Below are 27951 nucleotides of genomic sequence, written 5' to 3' on the forward strand. Positions count from 1 at the left end.
TATAAACCCATGAGTATAGGTTACAACTTCATCCCAGAGTTACTGTATAGGTAAAAAGAAATTTCAGCATGGAGAAAAATGCTGAACCAATACATAGTAAATGAATTTAGATTAGGTCACAAACTCAAAGAAGTATATATTGATTTCAGTAGCGACAAATGGTCTCATGAGTCACAACTGCAATAATTCAGTAGACAGGATGTTCAGCCATCAAAAGGAAGGAGTTAAGAGACTAGGACTATAGATTTCCTTCAGGCAAGAAAATATGGTAAAATTTTAATAGCAGACGTCAATGGAAGGACTATGATAAGAACAAATGAGTCAAGAAATTTATTTACTTGGGGTGAGGTTATTCAGCTAAAAGTGATATAGGATTTAAAAATTAGATTAGGTCTATTGCATGGAAAAAACTTCTATAATAAGGATTTAGTGAAAACAAGGATGGGCTGATGGGCAGATGTGATTATGATCTGATGACAAATAGAACATATAATAATGTTAGAATGATGAGGCAGTTGTTCTGCACACATATGTTCAAAAGGGCCACATACAGGAAGACTGAGAAAATGATATTCATAATCTTCTAAAGATATATACGTATATACAGTAGATTTCAAGGACTAGAGAAAGAACTCTTACAAACTACAATGACAGGAGGGAATTCAAGCAGGTGGCACAAGGCTACAAGAATTTCAAAGTGCCGCCAAAGTAAAGAAGACAGGCTCAAGTGGTACTGTTAGGCTATAAAAGTCATAAGTGCAGATGATTTAAGCACTGAATACAACACTAGATATTAACTAATGAATCACAGATGTTCAATTTGAATATTTAAGAAAGTGAAAATATAACAAAAACGGATAATCAAACAATGGAAAATTCAGGATGGAATGTAACAATATTATGAAAAGGAAAGTTGCTACTAACCATATGGTGGAGATGCTGAGGCACAGATAGGCACAACAAAAAGACTGTCACAATATAAGCTTTTTAGCCAGCAAAGGCCATGTTGGCCAAAAACTTATATTGTGGCAGTCTTTTTGTTGAGTTTATCTGTAACTCAGCATCTCCACTACATGGTGAGTAGCAACTTTCCTTTTCATAATATTGTTACAAAAATAGATACAACATTTTGATTATTGGACCTGTTTCTAACTCATATGTCATTACCGTGTTAAAGTCCAAAGCATCAATAGTGACAATGTCATGAAAAGGACAGATTGCTACTCACCATGTAGTGGAGATGATGAGTTGCAGAAATGCACAAGGAAAAGATTGCTAAACAAGTAAGCTTTTGGCCAAAAGACATCCTTCCAAATCAGAAAAAAATTACACACACACACACACACATATATATATATATAAACAAAGATGATGAAACTTACCAAACAAAAGCGCTGGCAGGTCGATAGACACACAAACAAACACAAACATACACACAAAATTCAAGCTTTCGCAACAAACCGTTGCTTCATCAGCCAGATTACGCTCCCATATTTTATTTTCTCAGGCTTGCCTGACATTTGGCATTACCCCCAAAGGCCTCACACTTAAAGTTCCCATCTCTGGCTGCAACCCTTCTTTCCATCAGTCCCTATACCAGTTCCAAACTGAACAATCCATTGCCCTTACCCACCTAATCCTTCACCTACACATCAACTCAGCCAATGAACACACCCGTTTTACCCTCTTTCCTGATGAAGCAACGGTTTGTTGCGAAAGCTTGAATTTTGTGTGTATGTTTGTGTGTCTATCAACCTGCGAGCACTTTTGTTTTGTAAGTCTCATCATCTTTGTTTTTAGATATATTTTTCCCACATGGAATGTTTCCCTATATATATATATATATATATATATATATGATGTCATTCCACTCCTTACCCCCTCCTTTAAAACCCACATCCTTTCGTCTTTCCCTCTCCTTCCCTCTTTCCTGACGAAGCAACCGTTGGTTGCGAAAGCTAGAATTTTGTGTGTATGTATGTGTGTCTGTTTGTGTTTCTATCGACCTGCCAGCGCTTTCGTATGGTAAGTCACATCATCTTTGTTTTTAAATATATTTTTCCCGTGTGGAATGTTTCCATATATATATATATATATATATATATATATATATACCCTGAAGCATTACACCAACAACCTGACAACAGCTTTTGCATCCCGCAACTACCCTCCCGACCTGGCACAGAAGCAAATAACCAGAGCCACTTCCTCATCCTCTCAAACCCAGAACCTCCCACAGAAGAACCACAAAAGTGCCCCACTTGTGACAGGATACTTTCCGGGACTGGATCAGATTCTGAATGTGGCTCTCCAGCAGGGATACGACTTCCTCAAATCCTGCCCAGAAATGAGATCCATCCTTCATGAAATCCTCCCCACTCCACCAAGAGTGTCTTTCCGCCGTCCACCTAACCTTCATAACCTCTTAGTTCATTCCTATGAAATTCCCAAACCACCTTCCCTACCCTCTGGCTCCTACCCTTGTAACCGCCCCCGGTGTAAAACTTGTCCCATGCACCCTCCCACCACCACCTACTCCAGTCCTGTAACCCGGAAGGTGTACATGATCAAAGGCAGAGCCACGTGTGAAAGCACCCACGTGATCTACCAACTGACCTGCCTACACTGTGACGAATTCTATGTGGGAATGACCAGCAACAAACTGTCCATTCGCATGAATGGACACAGGCAGACAGTGTTTGTTGGTAATGAGGATCACCCTGTGGCTAAACATGCCTTGGTGCACGGCCAGCACATCTTGGCACAGTGTTACACCGTCCGGGTTATCTGGATACTTCCCACTAACACCAACCTATCCGAACTCCGGAGATGGGAACTTGCTCTTCAATATATCCTCTCTTCCCGTTATCCACCAGGCCTCAATCTCCGCTAATTTCAAGTTGCCGCCACTCATACCTCACCTGTCATTCAACAACATCTTTGCCTCTGCACTTCTGCCTCGACTGACATCTCTGCCCAAACTCTTTGTCTTTAAATATGTCTGCTTGTGTCTGTATATGTGTGGATGGATATGTGTGTGTGTGCGAGTGTATACCCGTCCTTTTTTCCCCCTAAGGTAAGTCTTTCCGCTCCCGGGATTGGAATGACTCCTTACCCTCTCCCTTAAAACCCACATCCTTTCGTCTTTCCCTCTCCTTCCCTCTTTCCTGATGAGGCAACAGTTCGTTGCGAAAGCTTGAATTTTGTGTGTATGTTTGTGTGTCTGTCAACCTGCCAGCACTTTCATTTGGTAAGTCACATCATCTTTGTTTTTATATATAAAATCAAGTACGATTCGTACTCACATGAACACTGTCTCTTGCTACCAGATCCAGACTGCAACAGCACACCTTCAGTCTGAATAGTATATTAGGAATGGTTTCTTGCTTGACATCTATGAACCATATCATTCATCAAATATATATTGATTTCTGTCTCTTGATATCTTCCTCATCAGGCTCCACTGACAATACAGTGATATGTAAGACTAGTATCAGCAATTATACCTAAGTCACTCAATCAAATTATTGGTTTTAAATTATTGATTACCAGTTATTACTAATTACAGTTTCTGTTAAGCTAGGTCAAAGCAATTAAATGATTATCTGTAATCTTGCTGAATATATTTGAGCAATGATATTTTGAAAGTTCTCTTTTATTTAACCCTGCTGTTCTGTTCGGGTCTATATGACCCGAAACGAATATGAACGTTATTTTACATTATGTAAATACCAATATATATTTATGAAACTTTGTGACTTTGTCTGAAAATGGATGAGCAGCATGTGTTTTAAAAGGTTTTAAAAAAGTTTAAGAAGTTTGGGCTTCAACTGTAATAGTTGCATATGTAATGTTCGGGTCATAATGACCCGACACAAATATGTTTAGTGTAACTCGTATTTATTTCTAAAATCTGGAAATGGCGAAAATTATTTTTGTTGTGTTGTGTGGGAATAGTGACTGCATCATTCCAACTTACTCTCAACAATCACCTAAAGCTCCATGCGTTCACAACAATGGGCTTGTTTGTTGCTTTCCCCAGGAAATAATAATTGGCAGTTCTCAATAATTGGAATGCTTTGTTTCTGCCCAGTTTGACTTGTGACACCATGGCGATGAGACCATTGAATGATCGTGAGTTGGAAGAAATAGTAAATGCCTCACCAGATGAAGGATCACTTTCTGAGTTTGAAGATCACATCAGCAATGCATCTGAAAGCGAGTGTTCCGATGACAGTTACGACAGTCCACAGCCCATACAAAATAGTGTAGAGACTTTTCTTTCTAAAAATGGGAATATAGAATGGCAGTTGCATCCACCAGCACAACATGGTCGCCTACCAGCTTCGAACATCATCAAGAGTACCCCAGGAGTTACCAGGTATGCAGTCAGCAGAATATCTGATGTAAAATGTTCATTTGAAGCAGTATTTCACACAGCGCTTCAAAATGAAATAATAGAGATGACAAATATTGAAGGGCAGCGAGTTTATGGTGAACAGTGGACAGATATTGATGGTTCTGTTTTCCATGCATACTTAGGACTCTTACTCCTAGCGGGTGTATATCGATCTCATGGGGAGTCTACAAAAAGTTTGTGGGATAAAGATACTGGGCGAAACATATTTCGAGCAACCATGTCTCATGAAACATTCTGTAAGATATCACGTGTCCTGCGATTTGACAAGAAATCTACTAGAGAGGAAAGACGACGTACTGACAAACTTGCCGCAATTCGTAGTATTTGGGAGAAGTGGGTAGAGGTCCTTCCTAAACTGTATAATCCAGGAGAAAATGTTACTGTTGACGAGCAGTTAGTAGCATTTAGAGGTCGCTGTCCATTCAAGCAGTATATCCCAAGTAAACCGGCAAAATATGGGATCAAAATATGGACCATGTGTGACAGCAAAACTTCATACGTACTGAAAGCCCAAATTTATACAGGAAAGGTGAGTGGAGCGGCACCAGAAAGAAATCAGGGAATGAGGGTGGTATCTGATCTCACTTCTGAGTTACGTGGTCAGAATATCACGTGTGACAACTTTTTTACGTCGTACAATTTGGGGCAGCTGCTTCTGAAAAGGAAATTGACTATGTTGGGAACTATACGGAAAAATAAGCCGGAGCTTCCACACAAAATGACCAACAAGGAGGTACACAGCTCTTCATTTTACTTCACAAATGACACTACTGTGGTTAATTATATTCCTAAGAGACACAAGAATGTTGTACTTATGAGCACTCTCCACCATGATGCGGAAATCAGTGACAGGGCTGATAAGAAGCCAAAAATGATTTTGGACTATAATTCAACCAAAGGTGCTGTAGACACGCTTGATCAGTTATTAGGTACATATACATGCAAACGAAAAAGTAATAGGTGGCCAATGATAGTTTTCTACAATATTCTTGATGTTTCTGCTTATAATGCATACGTTTTGTGGATTTCGGTTGACCCTAATTGGAATGCAAGCAAATTGACTAGAAGGAGAATATTCTTGGAGGAACTTGGAAAGTCACTGATAAAAGAACATATTGCATCAAGAACGCATTTCCCAAGAACAGAAGATTCTTTGAGAATGGTCACAAGCATCCAAAACCCGAATGATGTGGGTGGTGTGTCAGAATCGGTAACAACAAGAAAATCTACAAAACGTGCACGCTGTAAGTTCTGTCCATCAAGTAATGACAATAAAACAAACATGGTGTGTGGAAAATGTAGTAAACATATTTGCAAGAAACATGTAACCTACTTGTGTCCACAGTGCAAGCAGTAAGAAAAGAACTGTAGTATTTTATAAGATGATTGTATTGAAAATTCTGTTGTTTCAAATTTATGTGAATACTTGTGCCTAAACTACAATCAGTAAGAAGAGAGGATTCTAAAGTTGTAGTGCTTTCTATGTTGGAATGTAATAAAAAAACTGTAGTGTGTTCTGTACTGTAGTGTGCTCTAAGATGAATATCTGTAATGACAACTGTCTGTTGTTAGAAAATGTCAATACTTACGTCTAAACTGTCAACAATAAGAATAGAAGTATGGAAAAACTGTAGTGCTTTCTAAGTTGAATGCCTGTAATGGAAACTGTCTGTTGTTTCAAATTTATGTGCATATTTAAATGAAAAATATCCCTCAATAAAGTTGTATGCATTGTTATTATTATTATTATTACCATTATTATTATTATTATTATTATTATTATTATTACTAACAAGGTACTGGAATAGAACAACAATGTCGATAGCTAAAACTGTACCAAAATTTATGTTTCTAAAGCATTTTGATATGTCGGGTCATATTGACCCGAACAGTATATATGTCAAGTAAAAGTGAACAGAACAGCAGGGTTAATATATCTGTCTTTATCTCTGCTTTTCATATGAATGAAACTTTTGATGAACATCACACAATGCAGTTAAATGTGCAATTTCTTTTTCACATGAAGTGTTCTTACAAAGGGTTTGTTGATTAATTTACTTAATATAGCTGCATACTCTTCTATATGTGTCAGAATCTTCACTTTCCATCAGTTACACCTTTGTAGTGAATTTTTGTCTTCAACACATTGACTGCTGCATACTTAGTGATGGATGTTTCATCACCAAGCCAGGTACACAGCGTTAGATTCTGCTGTGGCTGCCAGCATCCACACAGCAGTCGAGATGTTGATACTTCTTTCTCCTCTTTCGAAGATTTGTATATATATGGAGAAAATACTAAGTTGCACTTTGTTTTGGAGTCCACATTCAACTGCAGGTCTTCCAATAACGGGCCAGGTATATCACAATAACTTCTAATATGACACTGTCTAATGAAGCACTACGGTGTTCAAGCCAACGTCTGGGCTTAGAACAGCTTTACTTGGGTGCTAGAACGCAGACATGACATGACATTTCAAACAACACCCTAGATCTATAACAGCCTCCCCTTTATTATGCACAAGATAGTCACTAAAATTATGACCGACCACATGAAAAAACGAAAAATATCGGTTTCTAATCAGAAAAGAGGCTGCCTTTAAAACGCCATACCAGTACAGACAATGTAACATTTGGAAGTCAAGAATTAAATTAGAAATAGGAACAGTCAGTATGAATTACCATTTTGAGTGAGACACAGTTCTTGAAAAAATTTTGACAAATTCAATTAAATCTATGCTAATATACCTAGAAAAAAAAATACATTATTTTCATCCTACAACTTTTATTAGCATTCAAGACAATAGGAAATTTAAAATTGAAGTAGGAATCAGCAGACATGTTCCAGTCACCAAAACTATTATTGGCAGCCCTAGTGAAAGTTTCCAGATTCTTAAATTGAGCCTGTATTTGAACCACTTTAATTTTTGTTATGGCACTGTTCTACCTAGTTGAGAAAACTTCAACTAATAAAAGAGCTTACTAAGTTTGAAAACAGACCTAAAAATCAATTAGTAAAGTCCATAAACATCACTCATGAATTAGGCCTTAGGCTTGTTCTGACTGCTGTTCACTAAACAGTACAAGGAGTGACCTATGATTATGAGACATGTGATCAGCCTGTCAGCAATCCTTCCAGCCACCACTGGCAGGAAGTGGATTCTCTTAGTGTGCCAGCCAACTGGGCCCCGTAAAAAAAAATCAGTTGTCAGACTAAAGTATAAAACACATACAGATGAAACTTCTACAAACTAAGGAAAAAAGTCACAGAACTGACTGAGGTTTAGTGTTAGGAAAATTCAAGAAGGCTGGATGGACAGCAAAGAAAATAACTATAAAATGGCTTGAAGTGCTTTTGGTTATCTGACGAGGCTTTTGGCTTCCCCCCCCCCCCCCCACCAACATTAAGCCTCAGAAGTGTTTGAAGTTCAAAGTTCACAATGGAAACCATTCAAAACTGTAAGCTGCTCAAGAGCAGTGGAGAGATGTACGAGGATAGAAAAAATAACAAAAAATGTATTACGGAATACTTTGGAACAGAGACATAATGAATTCCAAGAAAGTGTAAATTCCAAGAGCTAAGGGAACATAAATGTAACAACCTACTGAAATGTAGGTGGATGAAACCACAAAACATGCAGCAGTATCATGTGGAGGTGTGTGGGGTGGGAGGGGGCAGGTTAATGGGAGAGTTTTAATGAGAGCTCTGTTGTTGGTAATCAAGCCTCTAGTGATGCATCTTGTGGTGTCACCGCCAGACACCACACTTGCCAGGCCGTAGCCATGGACTTAGCTGAAGGCTATTCTAACTGTCTCTCGGCAAATGAGAGAAAGGCTTCGTCAGTGTAGTCGCTAGCAAAGTCGTCGTACAACTGGGGCGAGTGCTAGTCCGTATCTCGAGACCTGCCTTGTGGTGGCGCTCGGTCTGCGATCACATAGTGGCGACACGCGGGTCCGACATGTACTAAATGGACCGCGGCCGATTTAAGCTACCACCTAGCAAGTGTGGTGTCTGGCAGTGACACCACACATCTACCAAGAGTTCTGTTCCTTTAAGTCCTTCCATACTTTCAGCCAGCAATTTATAAGGACATACAACATTATCTATGTAGATTGATCCACTAATTGTAATTGAACCAGTCTACCAGATATGGTGCATTTTCCAAGCCTGGATTTTGTTTACCCCCTACACAGTACAAACATCTGACATGATTTAGGTACACTAATTATTGTTCTTACCCATCACAACAGATTTTATATGAACTGATGTTCAAGGACTGGCAGGATACAGGAAGTATAATACCAAATAAACTTAAAGATTAAACTTTGCTTTTATCCAACTTTATTTGTACAAAACAGTTATACAGATCAAAACGTAAAAACACTGATTTGGGCAACATACTGTCATTAAATTAAAAGTCAATGCAACAAAACAGCTCAAAAAGTACAATAAATGTGTACAATAAATGTGTAGGCCACAGAAAAATAAATAATATATTGAGCATGCACTGTTTTCAGTACAAATATTTAACTTTCAAAACAAGACATTTATAAAGAACTGGTTATACTGAAAATTCCAACCAAAAATTGGAATCAACTGCCGTAAAGTTCTTAACCAGTTCTCATGCCAGTACTTCCTCTTGTTACTAACACTGAAAAATACAATAGTTTTCATTGATAATATAACTGATATTTTTGCTGTATTTCAAAATGGAATGATTAGGCTTAAAACGATATGCCTGTAGTAACAACATTGAGAAACACCACTCACACATCATCTTTCAGGTTATAATTTGGATACATAAATATTTTAGGCAATTACATTTCAGATCATTAGCAACAGAGAAATTTATATGTCCTCTAGTTTTAACATGCATTAAATACAAAAAGATAAATAATTCTGAGATGTTGCAATTAAAAATTTAAGCAGACTTATTTCATAGTGATTTCAGAATACTGATTCAAAATTTACTGCATTGTAAAACAATCCATAATAGATAACTGTGGATGTAATCTTCACAATGGATGAAACTCCAGGTGAGTTTCTTGAATCACAAAGAGAATGTTGAGTTGTGACGACAGCCCAACATTTTCCACTTTAATTAGCTTGGCTTCAGTCTGACCAGGATCACGTCTAATAATAGCAGTCCCTGATACTCTCATAACGTGGGGCTCTGGTGCATCAGTCAAGGACAAAGACACATGACATGTCACATCCACATGAATATATTTTGTAAGTGCAGTCTTATTACCGAGCTTTACCTGAAAAAAGAAAAAAAGTGTTAGAGCATGAGTTAAATATATTTGCAAACATGTTTACATTTGTGCTCCAAAGCCCAAGAAAACAAAAGGGAAGTCCACTCCACAGCTCAATTTGTGTCATTATTGCAAGTTTGAAAAAGATGATGATGATGATGATGATGTATGTGAAGCATTCCAGGACTGTCATTACATCACTTTCACATAGTGCCCAAGTCACAGGACAAGTGTGAATAAGTCAACAATAATTCCACAACTAACACAAATGTAATGGTGCCAGTGAATGAATGTTTACAGCACGACGATTGTTGTAACAATTTAAAATAAACTATTTAAATGGTAGAAGTTAACGAAGAATTTTTTTTAAAAATCCAACAGTGATCATTTTAAAAGGCTAAAGTTATGGGATTGGAACATGTTCATATAGGTAACAAATTGTAGTTCCTGGTGATAGTTTGTAGAGAATTTATGGAAATACAGAGCAACTTAACACTGGAATAATAATCAACCATCACAGTGTTCCTTTGTAAATAAGCAGTTGTTTGTGTAATTTGTTGTGTTTTCTGAAATGGTCACTGATTTTACAGTTCAGGCAATTTCATGGACTTAATGTTAATATGTAATAGTGGAAGAGAATCATTACTGCTCAGTTAATAGAAAAAGTCAGGAGTGAAGTAAAATCAGTCCTTCCTTCCCACAGTCTTCACCAAGCCCTGAACATGCAGTTAATGATTTGTGTAAGCCATTTGCTGCAGGAAATACCTTATAGGAGCATTATCTCGCAAAAAATCTGGTAATAGAAACAGAATCTCTTTACTCATTGCTACGCAACTTCTCACATTTTACTGCACATAAATACCTGCCAAGTTATAAGTTAAATTATTTGTAAGTAAATAACTTGTGCTCAATGTACCTTCACATTTCATTTTTTCCAAAATAACACACTGAGGAAACTGACAGATGATAAACAATACAGAGCTAAAGTTTTCATTTTGACTACTTCCACCTCTGTGTCTGTTATAAACAACATCCCTTCCCTTCCTTATGACTGAATGCAAAATGAAAATTGTGGTGACTTGCTTCAATTCGTTACTATGACTGGATAATTAATCTTTGCCAAAATACATTCTCCCGTTTAAGACAAGAGTTACCTACTTTCTCAGAGATCATTAATGTTTGTATAAAAGAAACCAATAGCAGATGATTCTTAACAGCCAATTTTAACAATGAATACTGATGAAACAGGAATAATAGTGAAGCCTGAAGTCATGAAGGAAATTAGATACGATATAATACAGTTATGTTATTACATTTCATTTTTACTGTGTTATGGCTATGAAACAAACAGTTACTCATTGGAAAAAGTATTCAGAATATTGTGATCATAACACAAGGAAATCAGATATGCAGAGGTAAGTCTCCCAGGACATGTCATATGAAAATATAAAAACCATTTTCTTTAACTACTTAATTAATGAGGAACATATAAACTGAGTGAACAAGCAACTAGTCACTTACCAGCTCTTGCTTCTCCTCCTGCTGAGCCGCATCAGCTCTGAACACAGAAGCCTCCCCCACACGCTGTCCATCTGCCACAACAGCAAACCTCATACCCGTGTGCACAGCTCTTGGCTCAAAACCCACACCATCTGGATGAGAATCACTCCAGAAATAGTTTGCTGGTTCATTGAGGTTGTCAGGATCAGGTGCAAATGTTATTCTCTTTCCATACCCCATGCCTATATTAAGCAAGCGAAGGGCACGTCCACCGAACAAGTGCCTCTTGCTGCCAGCTGGGCGTACACGGTAACAGAATCCAGGTGCAATACGTGGGTCAACGTATGTACCTATGAACAAAAATGAAATGAAATTTCTTCTGTAGCTTCAACATAGAATAGAAACAAGGTCAGTCGGTTGGTCTCTCTCTCTCTCTCTCTCTCTCTCTCTCTCTCTCTCTCTCTATGGTAACATCTAAATTACTGTTGAAGTATAGTGGAAGCATCCTTTGGTAACTATAGTCTCAACACTAAGTGGCACAAGACAAACTGTAGGATTTGAATGAGAACTAATTATCTGCATAAATATTCTTTGAAGTTTAATTTCATAGTTCTACCTGAATTTCAGTTTATGTAAAACATGTACACTGAAAACATTAATCAAAGCAATATCTAAAAATCTATGAGGAAAAAGAATAAGAACCAATCTTTTCCTCCAGCTAACTAGCTTAAATGTGTTGGTGAAGGTAAATGTCTTATGATTGATAATAGTGTGATCCAGACAGAAATTTTTATTATAATTGCTGACTTATACACAGTTTTTCATGTCTTAGTTCAGCTTCAAGGAAAATTATGATGGAAAATTGTGTGCAAGATTTTTTTCTGGTCACCAAAGTTTACCAGTTTACTGTGATGTGGACTATATGTCCAATATGCCCCAACATCAAACCAATGATGGCTCCTGCTGCATTACATTCATTTGTGCAGACAATGATGTACTGAAGCCTAATTGATTGGTGTTCACTTGATATACCTCATTTCTGCTATAGTGAGGACCACGCAAGTGTTGCACACTACAGAATTGAGCATGTTGCAAAATTCAGTATCAATACTTGGCTAATACCTGCTACAATGGTCTAAGATATCATTGGGTACTATGCAGTAATACAGCCAATGCAGGATACTTTGTTTGAATTGTGGTGCATACACTAGGGGGGAAAAAAACTGGTAGCTACTGTCAGTTTCAAAAGTCTATGACAAGTTCTTATTTGTGCTTTAGAAGAGCAAATGCAACACAAAAATTCATTTTTATTGGTTTGAGTGCCTTAGGATAGATTTGCACATAATCAGGATTTACCTGTATTTATTCTCAGCATTTGATCTCAAATATGATTGAAAAAGAAGTCTTACAGTAACTTCAGTCTTTGAAATTAAGGCATGTGCAGTAATTTCCCCCCAGACACACTACACGACAATGGATGAATAAAGAAGAATCGTACCTTACTTTTCCTAAAACCATTAGACAGAGCTACATTTGTCTTACCACCAAAACTATTACTGAATTAATGACATACTCACCTACTACAGGGAGTTCATAAGCCTCAAGTCCTGTGACAGTATAGGCAGTAGGAATGTCATCACAGCGTACAGTGATGCACCTCAGTCTTTCGTCCACTCCTGGCTCCAATGTGAAACCACGTTTGTGGTGACTGCCAACACGCACATCAGTAAGGCGAACCACATTGGCAGCTGCTGCACCTCGTGATCTGGTTACTACTGCCAGACCATCCACAGGCACTACTGGTGGAGCTTGACCATCATCGAACCATTCTGCCTTACACAATGCACGTACACGAATGGTCTTCTCTACCACACCATCATCAAGAACAGTATGTCTTACTTCTTCTTGTGGTTTCTGAAACACAATTAGGGATACATTTTTAGCACATTTTTTGAGATGCATTCCAAATCTATGCACATATTTTAATGAACTGTACTGAAGAACTTTCTTCAAAGACATTTTTGCTAAACCAACAGTCATATCTGAATGAATTATATCCTTACATTATTGTTGGCGACTCTGTATTGTATAAGATTAAATGAAATCCAGTGAAATTCATATAAACTGGTTAAGGAATTTCTGCAAAATTGCCCTTCCACTAACATTGAGCTTATAAGTGATTGCACTTGCAAGATTTACCAAGGCATTTTAAATTTCACCAATTACTGTAAGCAAAATGCTTTTAAGCTAAGAAAAATTTTAACAAACTTCCGAAAAAATACTTTGCATCAAACATACAATAAAAATGGTTAAATCCTTCACTAAGAATTACCTGACACTGTAGAACTTCAAGTGAAGCAATTGGAAGATGGTTGGCATCATGCAAGGTGAATTTGTCTCCAGCAGACACTGCTTCTATTTCGAAAGCAAATCCCTCAGGGTTTGAATCAGCCCAGAAGTAATTACAGTTTTCATTGAGATTATTTTCATCAGCTTGGAATGTTAATCTTCGTGAATAACCTCGGCCAATGCTTTCCAACACAAGTGCTCTACCACCGAACAGATACTTTTGCCTTCTAGTGCTCTGGAAAGATATTTACAACATTTTTCAAGAAAGGTTCAGTTCTAGATACAAAGCAATGTACATGACTTATTCTCCTTTGGCAGAAGTGAGAGAGATTCATTGAATTTAATATTATTCCAGAAGTATCTGGAATATTTACAGCATTTGTTTGGCACATTTGTAACATTTTTTAAAATTAATTTTTTTTTTGCATTTGTACCTGGGATGACAGAGGATGGACTCTGTATCGGAATCCTGGCACTATACGAGGATCTACCCATACTCCCACAGCTGGAATCTCATGTGGTTTGAGAGCAGGTATAACATAGCGAGCTGGAATGTCTCGCAGAACTGCGCCATCTAGATACAGCGACTGACTCTTTTCAATATATGCATCCTGAAACAAGAATCAATTTTTGTAGCTAGGCTGGAGAACACTGCCAAAACTAACTTCAATCATAAAATTTCACACGGGTTAAATTAGTATTTACAAATGTACACCTACGCTATGTGCATTACTGAATTGTCAACATGAGGGATAATTTCAGCTGATTTTTCTGAAAGATCTTATCAAGCTCAAAACTTGTTGAGGGGAAACCAGAGTGAAACTAGCAATTACACGCACAGGCACTTGTAAGGCGTTGGAGAAACCTTACAAGGCTGTCTGCAGAGTTAATTGTGGAGGATCACAATACTCCCTAACCCTGGGTTCCAGCAAGAAATAAATAGCATTCAATTCAGTACTTCCATTAGAGAAATAAAAGATTAAACAACATTTTAAAATATACCTATATAACAACCTGATGGATTCTTACCTTTCCCTGACAAATTTCACACAACTGAGGAGCAGCATGAACAGGTTGTGGGCTGCAACAGCGTGGCTTCACTGGCAGTTCATCTTCAGCCTGTAAAAGTTTTACAGCTCACTTTTGTGTTTGCATGCATTAGATGAGGCTGAGCAGTCTTAACATTACAGTTCCAACAGAAAGTTGGTAAACTGTCAATTATTACTAGATGGTAACTTCTCCTTAACAGACATTTCCCAATAGTGGACGTTATAAAATTCCCCTGGAAAATAACATTAGCACTTATGGTAAAACTCTTCTGAATAGTTGACATTCTTAATAGTGTACACAAACATTGCAATATAAACCCCAACAGCAATTAGAGCTTGCATGTAACGGACAGTGTGAAAGAAAAAGATGGTTGTAAACTAAAAGACGATAATCATTATCATGCATCTGAAGATTCTGTAAGTTAAAAATGCCTACTGTTCCTGTCTTCAAGGAAGAGAACTTACGTTCTATTGTGCTAAGATGTCATAAAAATGGAAATGGTTAAGGCCGAATGAAAAGGTTGGTATCATCAGAACCTACAAAAATGAAAAGCTCAGTGTTAAGAGATATGGCCATGAGGTTTGCTGTTGGAAAAGACACACATCAGTAACATTTTAAGAAACAAAAAGGACATTGTAAAATTGTGGACTAGAAATGATAATCTTACCAACACATCGGGCTTAAAAGTTTGTAATTTGAGTTTTGAATGGTTCTGTCATACTCACAGCATTAACTTGCTAGTTAATGGGGCACTAATCCACAGGAAAGTACTCTCAATCACCCTGGAGTTAGAACTTCATAACTTTAAAGCATCTGTACCTTGTCTTGACAAATTTAGGACCAACATAGCACCCCTTTTCTAAGTGTGTGTGGTGAACCCAGTTCAGTGGACAAAAACATATCGGAGATGCAAAAAATGGGTAGCAGGAATTTGTGAGGTTATCAAGAAACAAAAATCTAAACTGTCACAAGACTGGTCTTTTCTTCAGAAACAGTGGCATTCAAAAGTGAAACTGTCCAGGAGACAAAATTTTGAAAGAACGACTCACTTCCACTCCATGTTAATGTGACAGACAAATTTTAAAAGCCTTTAATTATTAGTAAGGCTGCAAAGCAAAAATGTTTCAAGGGTATTGATCTGAGTAAAATGAACATGGTGTGGTATGCTAGTGAACAATCTTGGATGATGAGAGCAATAATGACAAATAGTTGCTGGCATTTAAGATGGAAGAATGGAAAGATTAAGGAGGAAAGTGATTCTGTTTATGGATAACACCACATCTCATAGCGAGACAGCATTAGAAAATGTGAAAATAACCTTTCTGAAGCCAAATTCAGCTTCACCTTGCCAAACACTGGATAAGGGGATATTCAATTTTCAAAAGTGTTCAACAGGCGAAAAGTGTTGACACACATTTTGTCTTGAATGGACAATGTCGAATCTGGATACAAACTCACAAAATCCGTCGGTGTATTGGACGCACTTCTGTGGATTTCTTCTGCCTCGAAACAAGTAACATCTACTACAATCAGCAATGGTTTAAAGAAGGCAGCATTCATTTTTATGATCATGCTTTATTAATTGATGATGGTGTCAAAGAAACATGAGCATCAACTTCAGACTTTAATAGAGGAATTTGATGGACCTGAGGGATGTGATATTATCAATGAGGGACTGTTCACAGGAAGTTCACAAACTACCATAAGTGAACTCATACAAGTGCTTCATCATTGTCAAGAATGGGCAAGAGGATGCAGATGATAATGATGTAGCTGAACCGCACTTTGATCCACTTTCAAGTAAACAGATATCCGAAGATGTAAGAAAATTTTAATAAGAAGTTATGAAGAGAGAATGAGTTTAATGTTAGCAGTTGAAACATACTGAGAAGACAAGTATAAATGGCACTCTGTCTCAGGAAAGTTATACATGATTATTTCAAATCAACATCCCAGAATGCATGAAAAATTTTAAGCCTGAATTATACTAGTGTGAGTGGACTTGTTAATGCAGTACTGAGCTTCAATAAAGATACTTGTCTACTAATTTACTTCTGTAGTATAACATAATACAATACTTTTCTATATTCAGTATGAGACACTATTTAAGTGAATCCCTATAGATGTCCATTATTCACAAGTTTTACTGCATTATAATTATGCTGAAGTCCAAAGAAGTTACAAAAATTTCTTAATGTTTTTTTCCACAATCAATAACTATAAAACTGTAAACCATTTTTTATTTCAGCTCTATTAGTATGTTTGTTGTACCTCTTTCCTATACATGAATTATCCTAGCCTAATTAATAATGAACACAGAACAGGACTGTATGTGGCACACAATTATGCTCATCTTTGATGTGCAAGTTTTACAGTACATGTTTAAAAAATAATAATAATAGAGAGAGAGAGAGAAAAGAAAAGAAAACATTCCACAGGAGGTTTCATAGATTGAACATACTCTATTAAAATATTTCGATAACTTGGTAGTAATATTAACATATGCAAAGTGAATTCACCCAAAGTCTACTTAATTTACTACATCACACTCTGTGATTCAAATTGGTGTTATAGGTAGGCTACACAAAAAACAAGTTTCTGGAATTAAGAAATGTCAGAACTTCATATAAATGGCTGTACTTTACTAAGTGTTTATAATACTCAGAGCCAGCTGAAAGTCTACAATTGCTCCATATCGTGCAATTTGTCATGGACACTCCTTCATTTCAGTATTAAATGTTCTCATTTCTTTAGGAAGAACCAGTAATCTCATAACGATAAGTGTACTGTACCTAACACTGAAAAAAATAACTGGTACATGTTAGCCAAGTAACATATTCAAAAATGGCTCTGAGCACTATGCGACTTTACTTCTGAGGTCATCAGTCGCCTAGAACTTAGAACTAATTAAACCTAACTAACCTAAGGACATCACACACATCCATGCCCGAGGCAGGATTCGAACTTGCGACCGTAGCGGTCGCACGGTGCCAGACTGTAGCGCCTAGAACCGCTCGGCCACTCCGGCCGGCAATAACATATTACTCGTTCACATTTCATTTCACAGGAAAGGTGTGCTGTTATGGATGTCTAACTCTGCTAATGATTCTGAGCCTTAATTCCTGAATCTGTTTCATAGTGAAACTCGTAGCAACATATTCAGAACATATAAAATTACAGCATCAGAACAATCAGCGACAGAAGCTTACACAAGAAAGGAAAATGAAAAATTAATATTGCTGTTTGACTTCAGTCATATGTCTATTTATTTGATGGTATGGTTCTGTTTTTCATATGTTACTCTTCACATTTCATTCTTTTATATACCAGTCTGCTCTAAATCATACAGTATTTCCCTGTACTGCTCCTAGTGCCGTGTTTACTTTACAACATGACGTATTTGAATTGTAGATGTAACGCTTTTTTGAACAGAAATTAAAAACAGTGATACATACCTGTACACGAGATTTTGTACACTTAGAAATGGGGTATACCAGCAGGGATCATTGTTATTCGCTGCATGTAATACAGCAGTGCATCACTCCATAATGGTGGGGGTGTTTAATATGATGTAGCCTCCCCTCCATCTTTCACGGGGTCAAAAATCGGATGCATGCCGCCTACCGAACACTGACGTGCAAATGTCTGGCGTCCTAACGCTGCTATTCATAACATGCTTGTCTGGGGTTTCCGGCGTAACGGTTAAGTGTCCACACTGGTCACTATACATAATGCCTACTGCTAATTACTAAATTTATTCTCATCAAGTGCTTGGCCCTAGCAAATATATACCTTCAGTACCTCTTAATATAGTAGAAATATAGCATAATGTCTAGCTGAGTAACTTACTCTGCTCTTGCATTAAACGGATCAGTATATGACAAACGGCGAATCGTCAAACGATGTCTTTTTAACCACATATAAGCATAAAGCACATTAAAATGTGCTTTATCATAACTGTCTTAAGCTCTCTCAATTAGGGTAATAAATTCCTGTTAGCTTGTCTTCACTAAGACAACTACTAACGTGGCAGTTATGGGAACTTGAGCAATAACTATTAGGCGAACTGTGTTCTTTTCCATCTTCCTTAGCAACCTGCTTCTTATTGCAAAATGGAGACTATTAGGTTTCTCCCCTGCGCCGACTCGTTATGGGTAGATTCTCACCAGCAATTGTGATTTGTCGCACTTCAATAACGATTAAGGACCAACGTGGAGCGATTAGTTAAACTACTATTAATTTCGATCCAAAGTGACAGGATGCGACGCATGAACTCAGCAGTACTTTCTGTTCTTTTCTTTTGTCTCTCTCAGAACTACTGGCATCTCTCTCTATGAAATGCTCTGAGTTCATTTTTGTGTTCTTTACAACATAAGAGGAACTTACGGCTTTTATGGAAGTCATTTTGACTCTTGAGTTGAAAGTCACACTAGCAATTTTCACAATATTTAAACGGGGAATCATTAGCACTGGTTGCAAAATAGTTATTTACGTTTCTTTGTTATAGCCCAGAATGTAAAGTTTCCGGCGTTTTGATCTAGCCAGTTCGCTTTCTATTTTACTTTGTCTTTGTTTCGATAACGGTACCGTTCACCAGTACAGGATTGACAATGGAAGCAAATAAAAGAAATGTTAATTTTCCTTTACTAGGGCAGGAGAAGAAAAGGCCACTTTGTGTGCGGCAAAGACATAAAGGGTATCAATATTCGCCGGAATATTGTGCGATTCACTCATTATTCAATATCTCACGACGGTGAATCGATTAAGTATGGATTATGGTCAACCAGAGATTATCATCGCCAACTACCTGAGTAAACTCGCATCCAAAATTTACAGCGGGTCAATAACTTTTCAATAATTCTCTCTCCCACAGAGATTCTGCATCTAATGGTCTCAACGACTTCCACTTCCACAATATTTGACTTCCTATGGGAAGTCTGTACGATCTGCTGCCAAATTATCAGTTTTCTGGAATCTTAATCCGAACCACCAACCGGCCAATTCTCCGAAAACTTCAGCGATACTTTAATCGTGTTACATGTAGTACACCACGCCATTGGTTTAACCTTTACGGAATTTTTATGCCACCACTTTGCAAATGCTTTGTCAGTTACCGTAATCAATAGCGCCATATTCAATATGTACATCATAGAAAATGTAGGCAGTTTTAGGCCGGCGTTAGATATAAAAGCTTCATTCTGCTGCAGTAGTCTCAAATTTTCAATGTACCAGCCACGATGCGTAGTCTACTTTATTTCACCAACTTTCATTTAATCTGCGAATTGTGATAATTATGCCGTGTTGCTTCCTTGCTGCTTAAGGATTTGTCGTCTCAGCCGATCCCTTGCTTTAGTCAATTTAAGCAATAAATTTCTTTGTCGCCCATGTTTTATTTTCGTACAAGTCTACGTTCCAGGCAAAACTTTTAGTACAGACTTCCTAGGCCTTAATCTACATTAGATATTACAACCTCTTTTTTAAAAATGTTTTTCTTGCTACAGCAAGTCTGCATATTATACTTCTGTAGTTGTGTCATCGTCAGTCGCTCCCCAAATAGCAAAAGTCGTCTACTACTTTCCGCGTCTTATTTCCTATTAAATCCTTTTCAGCATCACTGGATGTAATTCGATTACATTCCCTTGCTGGTCATTTACTTTCGTTAATTCTATCTATAAACACAGTGAATGATCAATGTCATTAATGACATTTACTTACAGCAACAAATTTTGACTAACAAGGGAACCTCCCCATCGCACGCCCCTCGGATTTAGTTATAAGTTAGCACATTGGATAGGTTTTGAAAAACTAAACACAGATCAATCGAGAAAACAGGAAAAAGTTGTATGGAACTATGAAAAAATAAGCAAAATATACAAACTGAGTAGTCCATGTGCAACATAGACAATTAGTGTCTGTGTTTTGCGACCGCATCGCAAAACCGTGCGATTAGTAGACGAAAGGACGTGCCACTCTAATGGGAACCGAAAACATTTGATCACAAGGTCATAGGTCAACCCATTCCTCCACAGGAAAACACGTCTGATATATTCTATACGACACCGGTGACGGCATGTGCGTCACATGACAGGAATATGTTGTCGACTCACCTAACTTGTACACTTGGCGAATGGGTAAAAAGATTCTTCTACCTTGCCCGATTTAGGTTTTCTTGTGGATGTGATAATCACTCCCAAAAAAGTGATGAAAACATAAGCGTTTGTCACATAAACTGAAAATAAAAATTTAAATTTTTCACCTGAGGGAAGGCTTGAACCAAGGACCTCTCGTTCGGCAGCTGCTCACACTAACCACGGGACCACGACATTCCTGAGCTCACACGATCCATTTTGTTGCCTATCTTCGGCATGGACTACTCAGTTTGTATATTTTGCTTATTTTTTCAAGGTTCCACACAACTTCTTCCTGTTTTCTCGATTGATCTATGTTCAGTTTTTCCAAGGCCTATCCACTGTGCCAACTTGTAAGATATGTGACGCTGGCAAGGTCACACTTTATTGCAAGTAGTTTCTGTCCTGTTCTGCATACCAAAGCGAAAGAATATTCCAAAGTAATAGAGCGAAACAATCGGTATTAAAAACATTCCAGAAACACCGTGGTGCACTGACTCCCATCCAACAAAATTCGTTGAACTATGATAAGTACGAGACTACGCAATGTCTTTGGAATGTCAGATGTAACCAGTTGACGGAAACAATTCATCCTTAAAGATGCAGTATTACATATTTCAGTACCGAGAAGGCCTCTGTAACGCAGTCGAGAATGTTACGCAAGGAGGGACGTTGGCCAAGCATCTTGCCAGCAATCAGTTCGGATGTGTCTCACGTTTTACAGGCGCCAGTTATATTTAGGTGAATTTTGACACGTGAGCTAACCGGCGCCAACAAAAACAGAACGTCTTCTTAGTTTTAAGTGTGGTTTCCACATGCGAAGATTAAAGATGACTTCGGATTAGTGACAGAAAACTAGCTCCCTGAACTCAGTATACCTCACTGGCGCCAAGCAGCTGGAGCTTTGCCTAACTATCTCGAGGTTTCGCACATCAAGACCTGCATCTGTCTAATAAAACAACCCAACTTGTTAACTGATGTCGATTTAGGAAGGCAGTACAAATACTATCTACACTCGTATTCAGGAGAAACGAAGTCGGAAACCATCCGACCTCAACGACGGAAGTTTCGACAATAACAGTATTTGTCCAAACAGAAAAACTGGGGTAAGTCAGTTCATCCGAAGCCGTTAGCGTCTAGCTCAGAAACGCTTGAAACAAAGGTGGAGAAGTGCTGGCCTGGTTCCAGTAATCTGAGCGAGCGTGTGCAAAACGTGGTTTTAGTCTTTTGGTAGGGAAACAAGATGGCAAGAAATACTTTCAGTGCAATGCTGGCAAGCGCGCTCCAGGAATGCAGCCCACAATGGACAGGCAGAGGGAGGCGGTTTTTGTGCCTATCGCCCGCCGCCACAAGGGATAACGGTCCTTTCCCTGGCCGTTCCAGTCCAGGCATTAAACCAGAATGTCCATTCTCTTCCCTGGAAAGAACTACCACTGAGGGACTACTGTTTAGTTCCATATAGGCTGTACATGATCATTAGGTCCTAAGTCTGTGCATTTGGCAGTTCCGGCATTACGTTTCTAGTTACTAGGTTATAAAATGAGACAATTTAATGTACTAAAATTTGATGCAAGAAGAGCCTTTCACGACGCTACAACGCATCGATTTGAAACTTGGAAAAAACTAAGAAAATTGTATCTTTGGCTGTTGTCGCTTCATAGTAGCTAACATAGTTCAGCAAATTTTTACCTTAGACTATCTTAGTGTCTTGTTAGAAACAGAAATCGTTTCGTAAAACCTAATGCCGCTCTCAGCAGTCTTAGAAGTAACGTAGTTTGGCTGTTTTAGAGCAAAGTACCGTAAGTGATCTACCGCAGTTGTGAGACACTTTCGAGACAAAGATGCCATTGCGCTTTGCCGTACGTACAGCGACTTTAAACTGATGATAGAAATCGCAGGAGGCAGTAATGCCATTAAGTTTCAATGCACATACGCGCAGTCTGTTCCGCACTAATTCCTGCTTTCCTAATCGATTAGGGGAAACACCTTTACATTGAAACAGCTACAAAGAATAGTAATCAACGACCTTAAAAATCTCTCATTGCTCTAAGTCCCTTAACTCTGACCTAAGAATCGGCTCACTACTGTCAAAATTACAGACTAGTGGAGGGAGGGGGAAATGGGGGCGGGTAATTATACAAGGCGTTCCAAAATTGATGTGTTTATGCGTTTTTAAGCAAGCGTTATAATACATATTAATGACCTGCAATGGCACAAGTATAGTAATCACACCCAACAAACATAACTTGTAAACTACGTCTTTCAGAAAATTGTTAGGACGTCCTCTGCAAATGAACTCCCTGCATTTTGAGAAAACGTAGCATATGTAGCTCTGTATAGTAAATGACATAACACCATTGATCAATATAGATTTTGAAAGTAAGTCCGTTGCTATGGCAGAACATTCAACATTCTAGGCGAGTGCATCAATGACAAGATTGTATTGGAAGAAACACGCTGAACTTATGAAACGTTTAGTTCAGTTATTCATGCTTTTAGGGTTATTGAAAATTTTGGTGATATACATGTCAGTAAATTAGCCTACTGTACCTATTTTCATGCATTCTTTCCTATGGCATTATATTTTGGGGTAATTCATCTTACAAAAGCGTGTAGTCAGAATAACAGATGGCGCCCATCCAAGATCACCTTGCATACATTTACTTAAGGAAATCCCGATAGTCACAGTATCTTCGCAATGCATACATTCACTTATGAAACTGTTAGCAACCACCCCACTCCAGAAATAGTGAAGTACATAGCTACTACACTAGACGAAAGGATGATATTCACTATTCTGGGTTAAATCTGACTTTGGCTCAGAAAGTGATGAATTACGCTACCACAAAAATCTTTGGTCATTTACCAAACAGCATTACAAGTTCGGCAGATAGCCAAACAGCATTTAAAAACAAAGTAATAGAATTTCTGAATGACAACTCCTTCATATCTCAAAATTCATATATTGAGTAGAAGTAGCAATTAAAAAAATAAATAAAAAATATATCCTGTAAAGAAAACTTTATTTTAAAGTGACACGTTCCACGTCATTACGAAATGTCGTACTCATGATCTATGGAACAAGTATTAATGTAATGTTTTTCACAAACACAAAACATTTGCGGAGATAAAAGATGTAGCTGCATGACAAATGTTAATATTTACCGCTGCCTTCAGATTTGTCACGTCTATTCTTAATGTTCGATCCTTCTGTCATGATACCGAATCTCCTTCGTCGCTTCCTGGATTTGGAGTGCAACTCTTGTACCACCCAGAAATTGCTGCTGGATGGGGCACTCTGAATGACAGATTCAAAGCAAGACCCGATAATTTTTGCTGTGTTCAGTTACTGAGAACCGCTGTCATTTTCTACCTGCTTCCTCGTATCTTCGCTTGTTCAAGAGCACAATCTAATAATATTGGAAGGAACCTTACGATGTATAGTACCTAGTAAGAGTACAGAAATCAAGCGTAGCAAGCCAGTATGTATGCTGCTAAGTTTCCCGCCCTCCGCAAGCAAGCACAACCACCATTTGAGCTACGTAACAATACGTAAAGGTCAAATGACTGTTTGCGAAACCCGAACCTAAGTTTACACATACCGGTATGTCATTAGATAATTCGTTCGCAGTTCTGTCAACAGATGGAGGACTCGTCAGGAACTTTAATGTAACGCTATTTCTGTTCCCTTCAAGTGAAGCTGTCAATGCGTTATAGAACGCTGCCTCTGTGTGAGTAAAATATTTCTGCTGTGCACGTGGGTCTGGCGTTACCCTTTATCGCCTTGCGCCGCGTCACAAATACAGTGTGTACAATCAGCGTGAAGTATGCGGAAGAAGCGTACACACGCAGACCAGATAAACCAGCTGACACACTGCCCTCCCCACCGCGACCTTACTCATTATCGCTCAAACAGTAGTCAATGAATTCGTGTCTCCCTCCCCTTCTGCCCCTCCCAACCCACTGAGACAGCGTACTGCCACAAGGCACGCTGCTCCAGCCAGGAAGCGGCGCTCCGCCGTGAGAATGTTCTGGACTCTTGCGTTCCCCCACCACTCCACGTGCGCTCCCTCTTCGCAGAGAAACCACTCCCGCGCCGTATGACACCTCTCCAGGAACGGCGTGATTAAACGCTTAGTCTGCCTGGAATGCATTCACATCGTGTTAGCTATTTCGGAGCAACTGTGCCGTCAGAATGTTTCATAGAAGTCCGAAGACTTGCAGATGCGTTGTATGTTTGCTTTCTTAGAGTATATTTCCTACAACCAATAACACGATTGAGGTAGTAATTTTAATCTTAAACAACATTTACATAATTACGACGGACTGTAAACTGAAAATAAAAACAGCATATGTCTATCCTTCATCAATGCCCTTGGACGGAAATAATATTTACAAAGTTTACTAAATTATTATTTACGTTTGCTACGATACACAAAAAGCAAAGGCAACAACAGCACTAACAATAATTAAAAAGGAACATAATCGGTGCAATGAAAACTGCAGATGGTTGGAAAATAAGAAGTAATGAGGAGATCTACAAAAATATAGAGAAAATATCTGAAGTAATGGCCAAACGAAGATTAACCGTTTTTGGACATCTCTACCGAATGGATGTAAATAGACTAACAAAACAAATACTCCTCTATTTCTGGAAGAAGAAATCGACAATAGCATGGATTACAGAAGTAAGAAAAGATCTTTAAAGAAACAACATCAAAGAATCAGAAATAGCAGAAAGAAACCGTTTTAAAAACAAAATACTAAATTTGGAAGGCTTTCAAAGCAGAAGAAATAAAAAAATCGGGAACAACATGGACGGAAGAAAAGAACAGACTTCATGGGGAGAAAATGAGGGAATACTGGAAAAATAGGAAACAACAACAAAGGAAGAAGAGGAACTGAAGTTGTTAACGTGATCCTAGGTGGTCAATACGATTGCAATAAAAAAAAATTATTAAAAGGAACAAACAATTGGTAGCTGGCCACAATTGCAAAACAAGGAATAGGAAAAATAATAAATGATTATGAGTGCTATGGTCGACAAAGACAGGTATTATGAAAAGCCCATTTGAGATAACGCCTGGAAGTGCTACTATAATTACGAAAGCTAATCATGATGTTTAAGGCAGTAGACAACGTAAGTAGCTTTCCACTAGTGACGTGCTGGAACAGCAATTACACGTGCCTTGCAAAAGAGTTTATTATTAACATTATTTTATCTGAGACCCTTGTATGCAGGAGTATGATCTGGACATATTTTAAATAAGTAGCGGAAGCACATAAAGAAGCTGTTGTTCGCATTACAACCTGTATTCTACGATTCTGTACTCTTCAATATTCTTCCTCAAACCTTAAATATAATAGTTATAAAAAAATTATCGAAGTTCCACAGCGGCTACACGTTTGCTTAGGATAAAAATCACAGCTCAGCCAGAACTTAAATACTCGCCAAAAATTAAAATCCATTAATTTGCTACAAGTGTAATATTACTGCCGTGACAATTAACAATGTTCCTCCCCCCCTCCCCCTCCTGAATCGGAACTGAAAAACTGACGCTACAGCTTCGAACTACGCATATTTCGATTCGCCGATCCTCTTCCAATCAACGAATTCTCAGGCAGTTTCTGCACTTACCTGTGCTGGAGGGAAAATGTCCTCGAGCAATTCCTCCTCAGGAGGGGGTGGGGCAGTTAGGGTGCCCCTCCGAGCCCAAAGGCGCTGCAAGCCAGGGGGTGGGGGCTGCTCTTCTACGGCTGCGGCTTCAAGCATTAGTGGCGACAGCATCTTTCACAACTCAGAGGCGGAAACAACTGCAAATAGAAATTACTATTATTTTATAGGCGAAGATTCGATTGAGAAAAAAAAACACACACACACAGAGAGAGAGAGAGAGAGAGAGAGAGAGAGAGAGAGAGAGAGAGAGAGAGAGAGAGAGAGAGAGAGGGGGGGGGGGGGGAAGGGGAAGTAATTGGTCTACATTTTTTCTAAGGTAGTCCAGATAATTCACAATATGTGCAAAATGGCAAGCTGTTCTTCCGAGCTGTGGTTTCTGGGGTAATATTTACCGTTTGATAAATGCTATTTCACCTGTTCAAGATTGACAAGTTTAGACTGCAAATAATTCATAGACTATTAAACCAATCAAGTCGCCGTTTTCCCTTCCTTTCACATTGCACTAAGAGCGAAGAATTTAATTCAATGTGTGTACACATTCTAGTCTTCAATTCCGGCAAAAATATGAGAACAGCAATTTTTACTACAAACACTAATGAAATCAAACATGTTCACGTGGCTGGCTCTCTTTCGGTACTTCACGTAACTACTTCTGGAGTTTCGTGAAAGTGCAGAATCAGTTGCTCATACCGCTGCTGTCGCGTTTTCTGCTTAGCGCCGGTGCGTCCGTGACAAACGCAGCACCTAGGTGGCTGTGGGTCAGTATTCGTTCCCCTGCCACGTAGCAGCCTGGAATGTGCCACTCTGCCTGCCTTACCACCAGGGCAGCGGCCCCAACGCGATCGATAACGCTGCACGTGTCCGCTACGCCGCCAAGGAAAAAGGAGGCTAAAGAAACGCTTCTTGTGATGAATGTCTTGATGCTGATCGCCGATGGATGCTCGAGAGTACCTAAGGAAATACGGGTAAAGTTGTCGATGTACTGCGGAAATAAACAATGTTTTCATTTTAGTACATTGTTTGAGTTTGGGCTGTACGCAGTAGTTCCTTGGTTGATGCAGGCGTTGACGAAACAACGGGGCAGCAATTCATTTACGAAAGTTCCCATAATCTGGATGGGGGAATAGGGCAGCAGACGAAATGTGTTCTCTCTGGGGCAAGCCTTCGAGGTACATTTTCGCTGGTAACGGTGGACTGGATGACGGAATAAGTATTGTGTTCGACGGTCGATGCAGGGTATGCTTACCAACGAATCAGGACTGGGCGTTTTCGACTGGCACAACACACTCTTCCTCTCGCTGCGAAGGCTTCCAACTCAATGCTTGCGCGCCACCGCGCGGTCACTTATATTGAGCCCGATCGCGGCCTCCCATTGGCCTGCGCCGTGCTTGCGCAAAGCCACGCGCACACCGCGTGCTCCGCGGTGCAGGCCAGCAGGGCTGCCAACACGTCTCCGCTGCACAGTATACTCTGGTCGGGAATTTCCCTCCCACTCGACAGGTGCTTCTGAGATTGTCTTTCGCTCTCAGATGACGTCTTAGCGGCTTCACACGCCACGTGTTTGTCGTGTTG

At 38.8% G+C, this 27951-nt stretch overlaps 1 protein-coding gene across 1 annotated transcript; it reads right to left on the reverse strand.

Annotated features, from left to right (window-relative positions):
• Positions 1 to 8882: 8882 nt before the first annotated feature.
• On the reverse strand, positions 8883 to 27764 carry LOC124606809. Its single transcript, XM_047138876.1, has 8 exons — positions 27626 to 27764; positions 26341 to 26516; positions 14554 to 14643; positions 13959 to 14135; positions 13508 to 13759; positions 12753 to 13089; positions 11197 to 11525; positions 8883 to 9681 (listed from the first exon to the last, which is right to left on the reverse strand). The coding sequence occupies exons 2-8, from the start codon at positions 26488 to 26490 to the stop codon at positions 9436 to 9438; spliced, it is 1581 nt and encodes a 526-aa protein (XP_046994832.1). The 5' UTR covers positions 26491 to 26516; positions 27626 to 27764; the 3' UTR covers positions 8883 to 9435.
• Between the last annotated feature and the right edge of the window lie 187 nt (positions 27765 to 27951).

Source organism: Schistocerca americana, chromosome 3 (assembly GCF_021461395.2).
Source record: "Schistocerca americana isolate TAMUIC-IGC-003095 chromosome 3, iqSchAmer2.1, whole genome shotgun sequence".
Taxonomy (NCBI): domain Eukaryota; kingdom Metazoa; phylum Arthropoda; class Insecta; order Orthoptera; family Acrididae; genus Schistocerca; species Schistocerca americana.